This window comes from Quercus lobata, chromosome 3, assembly GCF_001633185.2.
Source record: "Quercus lobata isolate SW786 chromosome 3, ValleyOak3.0 Primary Assembly, whole genome shotgun sequence".
NCBI classification, from domain to species: Eukaryota; Viridiplantae; Streptophyta; class Magnoliopsida; order Fagales; family Fagaceae; genus Quercus; species Quercus lobata.
Genome location: NC_044906.1, coordinates 69,386,046 through 69,404,461, shown reverse-complemented (window position 1 = coordinate 69,404,461; position 18,416 = coordinate 69,386,046). Strand labels below are relative to the sequence as shown.

General features: G+C 34.3%; 1 protein-coding gene across 1 annotated transcript; it reads left to right on the top strand.

Moving 5' to 3' along the window:
• Nucleotides 1-6,285: 6,285 nt before the first annotated feature.
• LOC115979191 (phosphate transporter PHO1 homolog 3-like) lies at nt 6,286-10,985 on the top strand. The gene is made up of 14 exons (XM_031101164.1): nt 6,286-6,912; nt 7,049-7,055; nt 7,243-7,584; nt 7,682-7,730; nt 7,976-8,047; nt 8,202-8,331; nt 8,434-8,554; nt 8,804-9,062; nt 9,156-9,260; nt 9,355-9,399; nt 9,665-9,814; nt 10,113-10,391; nt 10,622-10,758; nt 10,845-10,985. Exons 1-14 carry the CDS (start codon nt 6,327-6,329, stop codon nt 10,942-10,944), a joined length of 2,382 nt encoding a protein of 793 aa, XP_030957024.1. The 5' UTR covers nt 6,286-6,326; the 3' UTR covers nt 10,945-10,985.
• Nucleotides 10,986-18,416: the final 7,431 nt, after the last annotated feature.

The window sequence follows — 18,416 nt, the reverse complement described above, 5'->3', positions numbered from 1 at the left end:
TCAAAAATTTTGTGAGTCTCTGTCTGTTTCGATTGATCGAGTCTATTTTTCGATCGATCAAAATTGTTTTTAAAAATTTCTATAAGCCTCTGTGTGTTTCGATCGATCGAAACTGTTTTTCGATCAATCGAAAATCATATGGGATGTTTTTTTAAAACTGAGTTTTAGATCAGACAAACACTTTTTCAAAAAGTTCTTTGCTTTTTCTCTCTCCATACAACTCGGTCAAGGCTCACTCACAAATTTTTGTCGTTTTCGCCCATTTTTTTTGCAATGTTTTCCTCTCCCAAGGCTGGTAAGACCTTTATACCCTTCCTTTTGCATTTATTTTCATGTTTTCATGCATAAACTCATGCATTTTTGTGAGATTTTCGGAACTTTTCAAAATTGGGATTTTTGTTGAATCAATCCTCTTTTTCTGAAATTGATCATTGGGTTTTGTTCCTGTATTGTTATATTCATGATATATGTTGGTTAATTTGATCAATTTGGGGCTTTGTGAAAAATTGAAAATTCTAGGGTTTGTTTTGAATCCGAATTGGGGCTTTTTATTCAAATTGGTTCAATTGATGAAATTGGCTTGTTGAATTGATGTAATTGGTCATTATTTTCTGAAATCTATCTTGTATGATGATCAATTCGTCAATTTCTTACAAATTGATCAAGTGGTTTTTCAAAATTTTGGGGTTTTTGTTAGAAACTCTATGCTCAAGCCAAATTTGTGAACTTGAACTAATTTTGAACTTAATTACACTGCATTAGGTCATGCATCACTACATTTAATTTGTTCATGCATCATATAGATTTTGTTCTATAGTATTTTTGTTCTAACTTGCAGTCTGCCCTCGGTTTTTTGTTTTGTTTTTTTTGCTTTGTGTCTTGGTCCTTATCCTAGCACTATGCCTAGGAAAACTAGAGCCCATAGGACCCCCTCCACTTCCTTTGAGTCTCCCTTTAGGAGTGAGGTGTTTAGGAATGACAAAAGCAGAGAGGCCTTTGAGAATCTGAACAGTAAGCGTAAGATTTGGGCTGAGTGTGCTGTGATTTTAGATGAGATTGATCCGACCATTAGAGCTAACTTTGAGTCTAGAGGTTGGTTGTCCCTCTTAGAGATAGATCATCCACCCCCGATTGTCCTGATTAGAGAGTTCTTCTCGAATCTCTCTTGCCACGTCTATGATTCCAACACCCTTGTTAGGAGTTGGATATGAGGTGTTAAGTTCACCATTATCCCTCGGGTAGTGGTTGATGCTCTTGGGGTTCCGGTTGTTCGGGAGCCTGACTATCCTTATGATGAGTCTCCATCCTTAGATGTTGTCATGTCATACATCACTGGGTCTTCTATCTAGTGGGATTCTGATCCTCGGATCACATCTGTTGATCTTATCGAGACTGCCTATCTTTTCTTTAGGATAGCGTGTCATTCTTTGTGGTCTATTTCTCATCTCCACACCATCCCTCTAGAGCGATGTGTGTTTTTGTATGCTTTTGTTTCTGGTGCGTCTATCAGTTTCCTTCATCTGTTCCTTCGTTCTTTGAACGAGGTTCATAGAAGTTCTGCCCGTAGGGCATGTGCTTATCCATCCTATTTTCATTCATAGGATTTTGTTGTTTCTAGGTCTAGATGGTTTTCCTTTCGGTGAGCCTGTTCATGTTGTTGCTCCCATAGGTGCCACATTTCTTAGGCAGAGGGCTGCTCACTTAAGAGTTGCTTATTCGCGTCCTAGAGGTGCGTCATCTGGTGTTGTTCTCCCTCCTCCTTTTTCTACAGGTGCTGATGCTGCTGAGACTGATGTTCCTCCATAAACTACTTTGGATGATTCGGACATTCGATGTACTTTGGATCATGTCTTGACCGTTCAGGCGGCTCATGGACAGATTTTGGTGGACGTGCTCGATGAGATCCGTGCTTTACACGCAGAGTTGGCACAGTTTAGACAATCTTCACTGCCACCTCCCTTTTGATGATGGATTCTGATTGCCCTTTGGCATTCTGTCACAAAAAGGGGGAGTACATATTTGAGAGCTCTTGTAGAGTTGTGTCTTCAGGGGGAGAGTATTTTTGTTGGTTGGAGTTTGTGGAGTTTAGATTGTATCTAGGTGCTTCACATTGTATTTTATCTTTTTAGCTCTTGCCATATTTTGTCGGGATATTCATGTTAGGGGGAGTTACTTTTATTGCTTTATATGTTTCTTGTTTTCAACTGTTTATTGATTTATATTTATGAGTTTTTCATTGATATATGTCTTTATTGTGTGTTGTTTGAAATCAAGAATTTATTTTGTTTACTTGTATTTTTCCACACATGCGGTTATGCATTTTGTTTAGTATTTTAGGAAATATACAGGTTGATTCAATTGAGCTGTTGTCTACACTTACAACTGATAGATAGTAGTTAGGATTGAGTTTTTTTTATGAGTATTTGCTTTGTAAAGGGCTTTTCTTTGTAAACTTTGAACTTCTAGTTGTGTTTTGTCACGGATTGCCAAAGGGGGAGTTTGTTAGATTCTAAAGATTTAGGTTTTTATGTATTTAGAACTCTAAGGTGTATTGTTGGCAAATCATGATCAAAACAATATGTTTAGTAGTGTTTAGTCTTGCTCAAAGTTGTATCTTTTATATAAAGTTGGAATCGAGCTAATGCAGAAGTTACTGTGCATTTCGGCCTGGCTCGATCGATCAAATCTTAGGCTCGATCGATCGAATCTCGGGCAGAATGTGTTTTTTCTGCAGATTTCCAACTCAGCCCTAGTTGTTTAAAACGTTTAGGGTTTTCTAATTTGTCTTTAATATAAAAAGCAAACCCTAGCCACGCTTTAGTATTGCTCATATTGCTGTTTGTGTAAATCTCTTGTGAGATCTAGAGGAGCTTTCCTTTATACAAACTTATGGTTTTCAAGGAGGAGATATTGTCTACACCTTGATGATCAACTCAGTTGTTGCCATTGAAGTTTAAAGAAACATAAGCAGGTGTGCTTGTATCTGGTGGTGAATCCAAGAAAGAAGGAGTCCGTAGATTCGGAGCTTGCACGTGGTCGTGTCAGTAAGTTCTACTGGTGGGTAGCAATAAGAAGTCGAGCGTGGGAGCTTGTAAGTCTTATTGTATGAACTTCGATTCTTTCAAGATAGTGGATTCAGGTTTACCTTGAGGATAGCTGGGTTAAATCCTCCCCTAGTTTTTACCGGTTTTGGTTTCCTGGGTAATCATATCTTTGTGTTATTTATTTTCTGCTGCTTTGCATGATATGATTGTTTTGATTGTTAAATTGGACTAAGTAATAACTTGGCTAATTACCTAGGTTAATCCAATTGTGTTTTAAGGGGTCTAAAAATTATCAGGATAAATAATATTGAATTGTTAATTTATTTGTGATTTGTGACATATTAATTTGTAAATTATAATATATAATAAAATTTATAGTATATCTAAACCTACTCTTTTATAAAAGTAGACAATTTATCATGTGTAAATATCATTAATAAAAAATATATATAGAATTGTTGAAAGCCTTTTAATTTTTAATTTTTTTTTTGAAAGAAAGCCTTTTAATTTATTGTAACATTACTTGATTTCTCTCTAAAGAGAGGAATAATTCAAATCTCCTTGTAAAAAGAAAAAAAAAAAAAGTACCGCATTCAGTACATTGTAAGAGCATCGCCATTGTATTTTACATTATGCTGTAGCAAACAAAACGCTAAAATCACACTCCATTGGCTCACTGTAGAAAATAATTCACGCTGCATTGTAACATCTAAAAATATAAAGTTACTGTAGCGCTATGTATATCATTTTATTGTTTTTTTTTTTAATCTCACGCATTCTCTCTCTCTATGTGGCAGACCCATGTTATTGTAGCAACATGTGGGTAGAAAATAAGTTGATGGGAATGCCAGGTGATAGTTAAATAATTTAATTTAGTACGACAACCTTTTTTGGTGGGCGTTGATAGATTTTGAACGTTGAGCCTATCTACCTTTGAATGAATCTGGAAGAAGCATGCGTCTATGAAAGACAGTCTCGAAGTTTGAGCTTTGACCTATTTGCATTTTCCTTAATCAAAAAGAGCCCAACAAGAAAGTACAATAGGGATAAGGTCTATTAAAGACTCCTAGGCAGCTTGGATGGGAAAGCAAGACCTCTACCATCTCAAAATTATTTTTTCTTTTCTACCAAGGACATTTCAAAACTCTAAATTTTCTGTAACGCAAAAAGGAAGCAAGAGAATCAAACTTGTCAAAGATATGACCCTTTCTACCAATCTTAAGTTGATTTAAAAATGGAGCATTATATTACGAGGGAAACAAAAGTTCAACTCTATGATTATTTGAGAGTTTTGCATAAAGGTTATTTACGAAGATTATTAGATTATTATACTTTTTGGATTTTTTTTTTTTGTCTATATAATCTCTTCCCTCTAATTTTCTATTATTATTAAAAATCAGCTCTAAGAAACTAAAATTTTATTAAAATAGAAATCAATCCGTACTCCTGGTTTACTATAATAAATGGAAAAAAATAATTAAAAAATTCAGTGCATTAGTTACACTAAATAATTTCACATGTCCAAAAATCTTTTTTCCCCTTTAGATAATTACATTCTTCTTCCTCTTTGTCAGGCCAAGAGAGAGAGAGAAAAAAGAAAAAAAAATACAAGCATTGGGTATTGAGGTAATGAGGTCTTTAGATCCAAGTATGACGGTAGGTACATACGAATTTGCTTGATTTACTACTTTTTTTTTTTTTTATTTCATAATTGCCTTATTTACTCCTTTCTAGGGCATTGTTTGCAAAATTGAACTTTATGAGCATTAAAATTTTGAAAATATTCATCTGTCTAAAGTGATTATTGGTTTGTTTAGGATTTGTTTATTTTATTGAAACTAAAAATTTTTTGCTAAAAATACTGTATAAAAATTAGCTGAAATGGTATAACGAGATTCTTAAATAGTACTAAAAAGTACAATAAAACATATGAATAATTACAAAAATAAATTAAATAGTAAAATAAATTAATAAAATTAATCATACAAACAGATACCGTAAAAATTTCTAAGCTAATAATAATTAGTTTGAGAATTCAGTGGACAATGGGGTAAATTTATTGTTTGAAAGTCCAAAATGATGTAAAAGACAAAAATAAATTAATATTTCTTGGACGTTGGAAACTTTGCAAAGAATGGTCAAAGAACATGCCTGGCAACTCTGACAGGAGATAAAAACAAGTGAAAAAGTTGGGTGGCTGTGAAAATGAACAGAAAATTTACTAGCAATGGAAAAATGTCCCTGTCAAGTGTCAACATTAATCATTCTTCATTTTCTCCGATGTTCACATTTTCAATAGTGACCGCTATCCTATTTTTTTCTATAGTTAGGAAATGACATTTTTACCTAAAAAAACCTTTTATACGGCAAACAAATTTATAATTTCTTTTTCCAACTTTTTCATGTGATTAATTGAGCGGTAAAAAAAAAAAAAAAAGTAATTAATTTATGTAAAAATGACAAATAATTAATTATAATATGTGTTATATATAAAAATTGTAGTAAAAGTTGTAAACAATTTATGTTGTATGTCAGACCGTGTGCCTTACTGATCCATCCAACGATCAATTGATGAAGAATAAGGGAGCACAAATCTTTTATAGCATTCGATAGCAAACTAAGTCCATTGGTATTGGAGCGAATTATGAAATCCCTCACAATCCCTCCCTCACAATGCGGCTTCAACAACTCGAACCTATGATCGGGGTCTGATACCACTTGTCGGATCGTGTGCCTTATCGATTCATCCAAAGACCAATTGGTCAAGAATGAGGGACACAAATCTTTTATAGCATTCAATCGCAGACCAAACCTCTTGGTATTAGAGCGAATTGTGAAATCCCTCACATTGTATAAAAAATTATGGTAAAAGTTATGTTATATATAAAAATTGTAGTAAAAGTTGTGAACAATTTACGTTATATATAAAAATTGTGGCAAAAGTTGTGAATTTGTACAAGTTAATAGAGTTTACTTTTTTTTATTTATTTAAATTTTACGTTAAAGCCCACATATACATGTACGGATGTACCTCTCTCCTACATGAAGAAATAGACCAAGCCAACACGTGTGAGCAACCTGTTCATTTGAATTTTCCTTATGAATCTTCCACGAACAGAACATGAGCTAATACTATGGTCCTCAACATGTATATATATAGGGAGAGAGTTGCATCAGAAGAAGCACTTAATATATCTCATCAAGGTGTTACATTACACTCATTTACTATAGCAACCACTATATATTTCTTCATTTTGTGCTGCAATAAAAGGCACAAAAACCATGAAATTTGGGAAGGAATTCACAGCACAAATGGTGCCAGAATGGCAAGAAGCATACATGGATTACAATCAACTTAAATCCCTTTTGAAAGAAATCCAACGCTTCAAGCAAAGAACCAAGCCACCAGCAACCCCAGCTGGCCTCAAACGAAAGCTCACACTTTATAGAGCTTTTAGTGGCTTAACACAAAGATACAACCACCCCACAAGCCCATCATCAGCTTCTGATGACATTGAAAGCCAAGCCATTCTTGTCAATTCTGTGAACCATGGTGGCTCACAAAGTTATCAAACTACGTTTCTCATGTCCTCCGATGAAGGTGGCGAGTATGAATTGGTTTACTTTAGGAGACTTGACGATGAATTCAATAAAGTGAACAAGTTTTACAAGGCTAAAGTGGAGGAGGTGATGAAGGAAGCAGCTATGTTGAACAAACAAATGGATGCTTTGATTGCTTTTAGGATCAAAGTGGAGAATCCTCAAGGGTGGTTTGATAGGTCTGTGGAGATGACTCGTCTTGCTTCTGATGTTGCTGCTTCGGCAGCTGCATTGGCTGCTTCTACACCCAAAGGAGCCAGAGCAAGTAGTAAGTTTTTGAAGCTTTTTATTTATTAATTTATTTTTGGAAGCCTTTTCGTACTGTTGTTAACTGCTAGTGTTACACTCGTTAAAAAATACTACAATTATTATCAATTTTACTGTTGGCGAATGTCGAGTGTGAGATCGACGGTGGAACCAGCGGCTCCCCAAGTGATGTCGCTGGTATGAACTTAGTTTACTAAAATAGTGGCTTGTTATGACCATGCTTCACTAGTTTCATATTCATAACAAGGCCAAGAATATCAAAGTGTTTGCAAAATGATATCAATTAGTAGAACTCTGCAATAACTAAATCTAATGCACCATGATCAGGAAGAGTTCCCATGTCCATGGATATGATTGAAGAGGGTCCGATCAGCCGTGGACCATCATCAGATGAATCAAGTGATGACAAAGAGAATGAAATTGTCAACCAAATGGTTCAAGAACAGAGGCTAAAGAACATGAAGGGAACTAGACCAGCTCCTCTTGAAATACTTAGTCATGTGAAAATGAACAACACTCTAGAGACTCCTCGTTCAACCATTAAGGGCTTCCTCAATTACCCTGTGCAGACAGAGCTGAATTTTACCAGGGAAAATTTGAGGAAAGTTGAAGATCAACTTAAGCGAGCTTTTGTTGAATTTTACCAGAAGCTTAGGCTTCTAAAGAACTACAGGTACTATATGGTAGTTTATTATTAAATTTGGTTGGATTGATTTGCTTGTCTTTCTTTCAAATGAATGCAGTAAATCATTTTTCTTTGAATGATACAGCTTCTTGAATATTCTGGCATTTTCAAAGATCATGAAGAAATATGATAAGGTATTTCCCCTCCCCCCCAAAAAAAAAAAAAAATTGTATATAGCTTGCATTTGGATGAGAATGAGAAGTTTATTGATTTGCTTATTGTTGAAAAGTTGGTTCAAGTATAGCTGTATTTAGAAAAAACTGTACATAAAAAAATATGTTTAGATACTAAAAAAAAACTGCTAGCAAATAGACAATGCTCTTATTCCCAAGGTTTGGACATTGATTTTGGTTCTTACGTTTTGAGCTTAACATTGCAGATCACTTCAAGGAATGCATCAAAATCTTACATGAAAATGGTGGATAACTCCTCCCTTGGCAACTCTGATGAGGTAAAATTTCTCAATTCGTTAGCAAAATGCAAGAAAGAAAGGGGAGATTAGATCATTCATTATCAAAACTACTTAACCTTTAGGCTTTGCTTACAAAAGGGTTGCTAATGTCAATTACTTTTCTTCTAATCTGATATTCCATTTGCCATTTCAGATTACCAAACTTATGGAAAGGGTTGAAGCTACATTCATCAAACATTTCTCTAATTCTAATCGCACCAAAGGCATGAAAATCTTAAGACCCAAGGCAATGAGGGAAAGACATAGGACAACATTTACCACTGGTAAGATCTTTTATTAGGATGAATTAAACTTCTTAATAGTGAATTGGGACCAATTCTGATATCATTTCTTTCCCTTGAATTTGGTCTTTGTAAAAACTTTAGGTTTTTTTGCTGGCTGCACAATAGCTCTGATTTTAGCCCTTATTTTAATCATTCGCGCACGCAATATCATGGATAAGCAAGAGACAACAAAGTACATGGAAAACATGTTTCCCCTTTACAGGTATATTTCTTCCTAAATTGAATTTCTAGGATTTTCTACTTTAGTACCATGAAAAAAGATCATTTGTCCAAAAGCTTAAACAAATAGAAAGTGATGAATTTAATCATTATTTTAACTTAACAAAACAAACAAGAAATTCTAGTATTAAGTCGTTTTAGCTGAATAAAAATAGATTCAAATGAACATGACTTCCATTTCCAACAATAGGGATCTATAACTCTTTTATTTCACATGTTGAACTCCTTGCAGCTTGTTTGGCTTTATAGTTCTGCACATGATTATGTATGCTGCCAATATATTCTTCTGGAGGCGATACCGAGTCAATTATTCCTTCATATTTGGATTCAAGCAAGGAACCGAGTTGGGGTATCGAGAAATTCTCCTCCTCAGTTTTGGTCTTGCAGTGTTAGCTCTAGCCAGTGTGCTCTTAAACCTTGACATGGAGATGGATCCAAATACAAAAGATTATGGAACATACACCGAACTTCTGCCTCTAAACTTGGTTTTTGTAAGAATTATCAAACTTAATTGATGATTTCCTCATTTAACCTTTGAATATATAGGCAGAAGCTAATCTTGTGATTCTTCTCTTTTTCTGCAGCTTGTACTCATCATATTATTTTGCCCATTTAACATCATGTATCGTTCAAGTCGTTTCTTCTTCCTTACATGTCTCTTTCACTGTATTCTTGCTCCTTTGTACAAGGTATATATTGGTCAAGAAAAAGTAATGCTTAATGTAAGTTGAACTGGGGTGGTTTGTATGAAGTATGAACATTGTGAATTTCTTTCTACTGCAGGTGACGCTCCCAGATTTCTTCTTGGCTGATCAGCTTACTAGCCAGGTTGGTAAATTGTTGCATGTTGTTTATCAATTACCTGAGAATAAAAAGAAAATAATAATCATTATAAACTGATGTGTTAACTTTTGAAAAATAATAATAATAATAATAAAGAAATTGATATACAATGTTATTAATTTAGCACCAATCATATTCATTGTTCATCAATTTGGAAACCATTTTTAGTAAAAAATTTAACAGCTTTACTCATCTCTTGTCTATCCAGAAGTCCATGATATTGATCATTTTATTCTTACTTTTGTTGCAGGTGCAAGCCTTGAGAAGTTTTGAGTTCTACATTTGCTACTATGGTTGGGGAGACTTCAAGCACAGACATCACACCTGCGGAAGAAGCGATGTATACAAAACTTTCTATTTCATTGTTGCTGTAATTCCATACTTGTCTCGACTCCTTCAGGTATGAACCTTAAAATTTCTTCTTCTTATAAGTTTAGGGACAAAAAAAATTCACAACTATAATGGTATCATATTGGAATTGGTTTATGTAAAAGTGGTTTCATTGGTGAAGTAATGTAAAAGTGATGAAACACTAATTATAACTTAACATCCAAGAAAGTTGTGAAAAATTTTATGAAAGCTTTTTGTGTGCGTACTTAATTGCCTTTTGTTTTCCAACATGCTTTTCTTCATCTGTTGGCACAAATTGAATGATAATTGCTTGATGGATATAATCTTTTTTTCATTTGTTTTTTCAGTGCCTCAGGCGCCTGTATGAAGAGAGAGATCCTATGCAAGGATATAATGGAATTAAATATTTTCTGACTATTGTGGCTGTTATCTTGAGGACTGCTTATAGTCTTAACAAGGGAATGGGTTGGAAAACATTAGCCTGGATTATCTCAGCCATTGCAGCAATTGTTTCTACATACTGGGACCTTGTTATAGATTGGGGGCTTCTTCAACGTCGATCTAAGAACCGCTGGTTGAGAGACAAGCTATTAGTCCCTCACAAAAGTGTATATTTTGGAGCAATGGTAAGAGAAAAAATTACTGGAGCATCTACATGGCTTTTGATAGATGTTATTTGTTTTAAAAACTTAAAATAAACATAAAATATGCTCAAAGATATATGTTAATCATTAACTATCTCAACCCCATCTGTCTCGTGTCTGTGTCAGTGTCCATGACTCCATGTGCAGGGTTCTTAGCTTTTATCAACATCTAACACAGTAACACTACTAATTTTAACTTCATGACCATGTAGGTGTTGAATGTGTTGCTAAGGTTTGCATGGATGCAGACTGTGTTGGGTTTCCAAGTGTCTTTCTTACATAAAAATTCCTTAATAGCCATTGTAGCTAGCCTAGAGATCATTCGTCGTGGCATGTGGAATTTCTTTAGGTAACAATAATTTTAATAAGTCATTTTGGTACAAAAACTTCTTTATTTTTTGTGATAAACTTAAATTTCTATGCATCATTGATCAGATTGGAGAATGAACATTTGAACAATGTTGGCAAGTACCGAGCTTTCAAGTCTGTGCCATTACCCTTCAACTATGATGAAGATGAAGATAAAGATGAATAAGATGTTTCAACTTTCTACCTTTTTTTAAGAGGAGAGAAGAGAAGAGAAATATATATATTAGATTGAAGAGAAATAAGAAAGTTCAATTTTTTGTAAAAACTATAGTAGTTTTTTTCTTCTTTAAATTTTATTTTCTTGGGAGATGCTGAGAATTGAGATGTAGACTACATTATGTAGTCACAATAATTTTTATTTTGTGAAGGCAGTCCATGATCGTGACAGTCTCACACAATGTATTTATGTTGATAAATCCAATTTTTATGTTTTTTTTTTTTTTTTTCCTGAAAAATAGTAGATTTTAATCTTATTTTAATTTTTATTACAAGAACCTTAATTATTGGAATTTACCTGCTGACCTCATAAAACAAGCTGTAACAAATTAAAATTTTGCTTTTGTTAATTAAAGGTTGTTCTACACTACTATCAATGCATGCCTCCCTCGACACAGTATGACATTAGCATACTTCTTGTTCTATTTTTTCATAAAATCTTTTCACTTTTTTGTTGAAGAATTTTACTTATTAATTGTTGTTGAGTTCTCTTTTATTTTATTTCTTCTTTCAAAAAGTTCAAATGCTAACTGTGGGGCTGGAGAATTTGTGGTTCCGGCCCACTTCATAATAGGGCCCAAGACCCAAGCCGAGGAGAATAATTTCCGAGGACGATCTTATGCTCGGCACCTCACAAAACGCCTGAAGAAAATGACAAACTCAGTACAGGGGCAGGATAAGGGAGAAAGCTGCCAACACCGTAGTATAGAACCCCGCATCTGACAGGCCCATGCTCCAGACCATGCTATTTAACTTTTTCAACCACCCCCAACCACTCTATGTATGGATTGATAGGACAGGTCTATACCCCAGAACGTGAAACTTATACGTGGACACTGAAAGGGAAGTAAACACTAGTATAAAAGGGAAAGAGAGCCAAGGAGGAAGGGGATCCCTAGAAAAAAAGAAATCCTAAAAAGGGGAGAAGGGGAAGGATACTACGCTCCTCGGACGTGGTCCGAGGACTTAAACCCTACAAGCTGCATCGGCGGAAGGCTTAGCTAGTCAAGCCAAATCCACCTTCATATAAGCTTCCATGAAAGCCACGACTAAACCGCTGTTCGGTAACCAAGGCCTAGCCTTTCAACCCCACGCTCTACAAATTGTATTGTTTGGGCCTTTTACGTACGAGCCCACAATCATGTGTGCGTGGGTCGTTACAAATTGTGTCCCTACACTAACTTTTATGTATTGTGAATTAGATTGATGGATTCTAGAAAACATGAACACTTCGTTTAGAGTGTTGCACGTGTAGTTGTATTAGTATCGTATTTATGTCGTATTTGTGTTGCATCGGTGTTGTATCTGTTATGTCGTGTTATAATTTTTCAAAAATTGCTTGTATTGCCACATCATACCTATACCCATAACATTGTTTGTGCTTCCTAAATGGACTTTTTTTTTTTTTTTTTTTTTTTTTTTGAGGGAGTTCCTAGATGGACTTTGAAATGGAAATTTCTTTTAAGACACTAATTTCTCTATGTTTTGGGTTTCTTAGAAACATATAAATTCTACCTCTTAGAGTGGTGATCAAGACGTAAAAGACTTTCTCTATATGTAAATGGACTCTTGATGGATCCCCTGTTACTTCTCCTTCCTAAGTCCTAATAAATTGGTATTAAAGCCGTAGAAGATCCTCCGGTGCTTAATACAAACCACAAATTTATGCAACCAGTGTTCCAATTCAATTTGTTCAACAAGTGTAATGTGTTCCTAGACAACATATATTGGACATTCATTACCTTGGTTTTTATTTTTGTCCATTCTTGTAGAATTGCCATGCTACAACTAGGAAGTCTTTACCACTCCTAAAAGAACAAACTTACGTCCATTCTCCAATCGTTATTCTGCATTTATTCAACCCATGCTCCAAAGCAACGTACACAGACCATTCATACGGTGTCAGTTTCAATCATTGTCATTTCTTGTACAATGACAATGATAGTGAAACTTTTTGAACTTTTATATTTATCATGGGGCACTATAAGGTCTTTGTCCATCTTAATAAATGGATTGAGAGTCAAATCCTTCTTCTGTATATATTTTAGTTAGGATTTTGTTTTTGAGGAAGGTTGAATAAAAAATTTGATGACTAAGTTTTTTGTTTTTATTTTATTTTCCCTTTTTGGTATATATTATGCATAGTGGTATATATAAAGCAGTATTGTAAATACAAATTAAGTACTTTATAACTCACATGTGTACTGCAAAAAAAAAAAAATTTTATATATATATATACTTATTAAATTTCAACAAACTTGAGAAAAGATTAACAAAAAGACGTAAAGTAACTTGAACTTATCTTTCTTTTAATTTTATTTATTTATTATTATTATTTTTTTATAATGAACTTATCTTTAATCAATAAACATTTTATGAGCATCGCCATTGTATTTTACATTATGCTGTAGCATACAAAACACTAAAATCACACTCCATTGGAAATGAATTTTTTTAATTTATTTTAATTAATTAATTTATTTATTTATTTTTTACGAATAAGTTGCTGGAAATGCTAAGAGCCCGTTTGGTTTGTCATTTGAAAACATAGTGTTCAATGTTTAAACACTGAACACTAGTGTCCAAAATTTGAAACAATATGTTTGGTGACAGAGTTTAAAATAGGGCTGTTTGGAAATGGTTGCTCAAAAACCTATGTTTGAAATATATTTTTTGAAACATGCTCGGATGTGATTTTAAACACTGAACAGATGATTCGGATGGCACAACGGTAATAAAAATTAAACTCAGTTTTGACTGTGCCCGGACCCACTGATCGGCTTTTTTCTAATGTTTGTCTCCTCTCCTCTCTACTCTCATCTCTTCAGTCTTCACGCCCCAAAGAATATCATCTCATCTCTCCTCTCCTCTCTACTCTCATCTCTACAAAGAATATCACAGTCCGAACTCCATTACTCCTCTCACCCACCTCCATTACTGCTCTGACCCAGCAGCATTCCACCTCACCCCTCACGGATCCGGCGCCATTACTCCTAACAGTAGCTTCATAAACACGTCAAAATCCCACACACAGCTACAAAGATCATGCCTCTCCACCCGATTGGTGAGGAATACAGGAAAAAAAAAACCCAAAAAACTGAGAAATTTGTGTGAGTGATTCGGAACAACGACTCGGCGGCGACAAAATACGGCTCGACGACTTGGCGGCGACAAAAGCTCGATTACTTGCTGAGTCTTGGAGTGCTGATAGTGGAGATGAGCTCCGATGAACGTAAAGCCCAGCCGTGGATCTTCTTTGGCGTCGATGGAGATGAGGACGTGCGTGGGTTTGGCTTTTTGGTTTTCTGCTCTGAGGGAAGACTGAAGAGAAAGGGATAAAGACAGAAGAAAAGGGATAAAGAAGGGATAAAAAAAGGAAAAAAAAAATAATTATTTAATACGTTGTCAGCTTTTTTTATCATTAAAAACATACATACCAAACACATATTTTACATTTTTTGGAACACTAAAAAATATTGTTTAAACTATGATACCAAACACATTTTTTTGTTTTATTAACACTAAAAACACGTTGTTCAACAACACTTTTTAAACCACAATTTTCACATCTTTTTAAACAACAATTTTTGAAAACTATGACCAAACGGGCCCTAAGTGATGGTTAAATAATTTAATTTAGTACCACAACCTTTTTCAGTGGGCCAGTTGATAGATTTTGAAAGTTGAGTGTATCTAACTTTGAATGAATCTGGAAGAAGCATGGATCTATGAATGACAATCTCGAAGTTTAAGCTTTGACCCATTTGCATTTTCCTTCATCAAAAAGAGCCCAACCAGAAAGAACAATAGGAATAAGGTCTATTAATTAAAGACTCCTATACAGCTTGGATAGGAAAGCAAGACCACTGCTTATTTTTTCTATCAAGGACATTTCAAAATTCTAAATTTTCTGTAACGCAAAATGGAAAAAAGAGAATCAAACTTGTCAAATATATGACCCTTTCTACCAATTTGAAGTTGATTTTAAAATGGAGCATTATTATGTTAACGAGAGAAACAAAAGTTCAACTCATGATTATTTGAGAGTTTTGGATAAAGGTTATTTACGAAGATTAATAGATTGTTATACTTTATTTACGAAGATTAATAGATTGTTATACTTTTTGGAGGGTTTTTTTTTGGTCTAATCTCTTCCCTCTAATTATTATTATTATTTTTAAAATAAAATAAAATCAGCTCTAAGAAACTAAAATTTTATTAAAATAGAAATCAATCCGTACTCCTGGTTTACTATAACGAATGGAAAAAAATAATTAAAAAAATTCAGTGCACTAGTTACACTAAATAATTTCACATGTCCAAAAATATTTTTTTCCCCCTTAGAAAATTACATTTTCTTCCTCTTTTTCAAGTCGAGAGAGAGAGAGAGAGAGAGAGAGAGAGAGAGAGAGAGAAAATACAAGCATTGGGTTTTGAGGTAATGAGGTCTTTAGATCCAAGGATGATTGTAGGTACATTCAAATTTGCTTGATTTACTACTTTTTAATTTTTAATTTTTTTAATTTTTTATAATTGCTTGATTTACTACTTTCTAGGGCATTGTTTGCAAAGTTGAACTTTAGGAGCATTGAAAGTATTCACCTGCCTAAAGTGATATTATGTAAAAATTTCTAAGCTAATAATAATTAGTTTGATTATTCAGTGGACAATGGGGTTAATTTTCTGTTTGAAAGTTCATATAAAAAAAAAAAAAAAAAAAAAAATCTGTTTGAAAGTTCATAATGATGTAAAAGACAGGAAATGACAAAAATAAATTAATATTTCTTGGACGTTGGAAACTTTGCAAAGAATGGTCAAAGAACATGCCTGGCAACTCCGACAGGGGAGAAACAAGGCAAAAAAGTTAGGAGAATGTTTGGTCACCCATTTTAAAACGTTGTGTTTAGTGTTTAAATATTGAATTTTAGTGTCCAAAAACAAAAACAAAAATGCGTTTAGTGGACCATTCCTGTTTAGAGTTGTTTAGAAAACATTGTTCAAAAATGATAGTTTTTATACCCCTTAAAATCAATTGATTTAACCTAGGTAATTAGCCAAGTTATTACTTAGTTAAATTTAACAAGTCTAGGTTATCACAATGACAAAGATCAAATCATGCAAAGTAGCGGAAAATAAATAATACAAGATATGATCACCTAGGAAACCAAACCGGTAAAAACTTGGGAAGGATTTGACCTACCTATCCTCAAGGTAAACTTGAATCCACTATCTTGAAAGAATCGAAGTTTATACAATAAGACTTATAAGCCTCCACGCTCGACTTCTGATTGCTACCAACCAGTAGAACTTACTGACACGACCACGTGCAAGTTCTGAATCCACGGACTCCTTCTTTCTTGAATTCACCACCAGATACAAGCACACCCGCTTGTATTTTCTTTAAGCTTCAATGACAGCAACTGAGTTGATTATCAAGGTGTAGATAAATCTTCTCCTTGAAAACCCTAAGTTTGTGTAAAGGAAAGTTCCTCTAGAACACTAAAACATGGCTAGGGTTTGCCTTTTATACTTAGGACAAATAAGAAACCCTAAAAATGTTTTAAAACAACTAGGGCTGAGTTGGAAAATTCTGCAGAAAAACATTCTGCCCGAGCTTCGATCGATCGAGCCAAGCCGAAATGCATTAATCTTTTCTGCATTAAGCTCGATTCCAACTTTACATAAATGCACAACTTTGAGCAAGACTAAAACACTTCTAAACACATTATTTTGATCATGGTTTGCCAACATTACAAATTAGAGTTCTAAATACATAAAAACCTAAGTCTTTAGAACCTAACAAAAAATCCATGTTTTTTTGATGATTTTGGAAATCACCTCCGACCTGATTTTAAACAATAAACACTAGTGTTCAGTAGCATTTCGGTAATTATTTTGAACACTATTATGGGCCTACTTGGTTAGCTTTTTTTCAAGTATTGTCTCCTCTCTTCCTCTTATCTCTTCACGCCGAATCCATCTGCACCTGGTACCAAGATCTCTCTCACCCACACAGTTAAAGCAACCCAACGACATTACTCTCACCCACCTCCATAACTCCCCTCACCGACCCAACGCCATTAAATCCTCACCCAGTGCCATTAAACCCATTGCCATTAAATCCTCACCGACCCATAATAAACGTGTCTTCTACACACTCAACTTACACCGCATCACCAACCTCAGTCAATCACATTAACCACTTGCTCAGAATCATAATTCCATGCCCAACTGGCCCTAATCCTCGTAGAGATCCCACCCTTACCTACAAAGCTTTGGTGCTAACCTAAAGCCAAACTCACACAGTGTGAAGGGCTTGGTTAGGTAAATATTTGTAATTGTCTTAATTACTTGTTGCAGCTTTCTTTCACATCCCAATCTAACTCAGATCAATTGACATTAATCCAGCTTAGGGTTTATTTAGTCTCACATCTTCATTCAGATGGAAGCCTCATCCTCATCCTCCTCCACCTCTCTCATGCTATACAAAGCATCTGCTTCCTCCTCTCACCATGTTTCCTTATTGGTAGGTCTGTCTAAATGTAAACTGTTATAATTTCATAGGTAGTGAATCATTTGGTTGCTTGTTTTGTTATAATTTTGTACCTAGGTCATGCATTTTGTCTTCATTTTGTGACCTTTGTGTTGTTGCCTTTAAATCCTTGAGATCAGTAGGTGTAAGTGTAACTATAAACTGTAAACATGTATCTTTTGCTGTCAAAAGAATGAAGGCCATAAAGTTAGGTACTTGGGCCATTCTCCCTTACCCACTGCTTCAAAGTAATTGCCACTATATAAGTAAACATGATCCACTTAATAATCCTTTTTATTTGACAAAATTTTAAGTTTTGATGGAATACAATATTTTCAAAATTAATTATACTTATATCATATGTATTTATTAAGAAAAATAAACAAAAGAAAATGAAATAATCCCAATTAAGCTCCATAATGAGTTCAGTACTGCTTGTTTCCATGCCCAAATAGGAATGTCCACATGCAATTGATTACTGCTCTTTGGCTCTCCTGCTATATAATAATCTAATTAGATCATTTTTACCCTTGTTACCTCCCCCGTCCCCCTTCTTTTTTCCTTAAAAAATAAACAGTAAGGCTGGCCATTATCCCAACAAAGAGTAAGTAGATGTTTGGATAAAATGCTCTAAATACCAGTTTCTTTTTTTCCCAGCAAGTTTTTTCCTTCTAATTTGCATCATTGGGTTGTTTATTTTCAAAACTAAAGACTTCCTTTTATGTAGTCAGAAGATTTTCTTTTTTTATTACACTAATAATACACTAACTATTTGTAAGTTGAAACTGTGGAGTGAATAATCTTAACTTTTGTTTACTATAAGATTAAATAACATGAGTCCTGCCAAGGAATTATAATAACGATTGTTGTTGATATGAGTTACTGAGAAA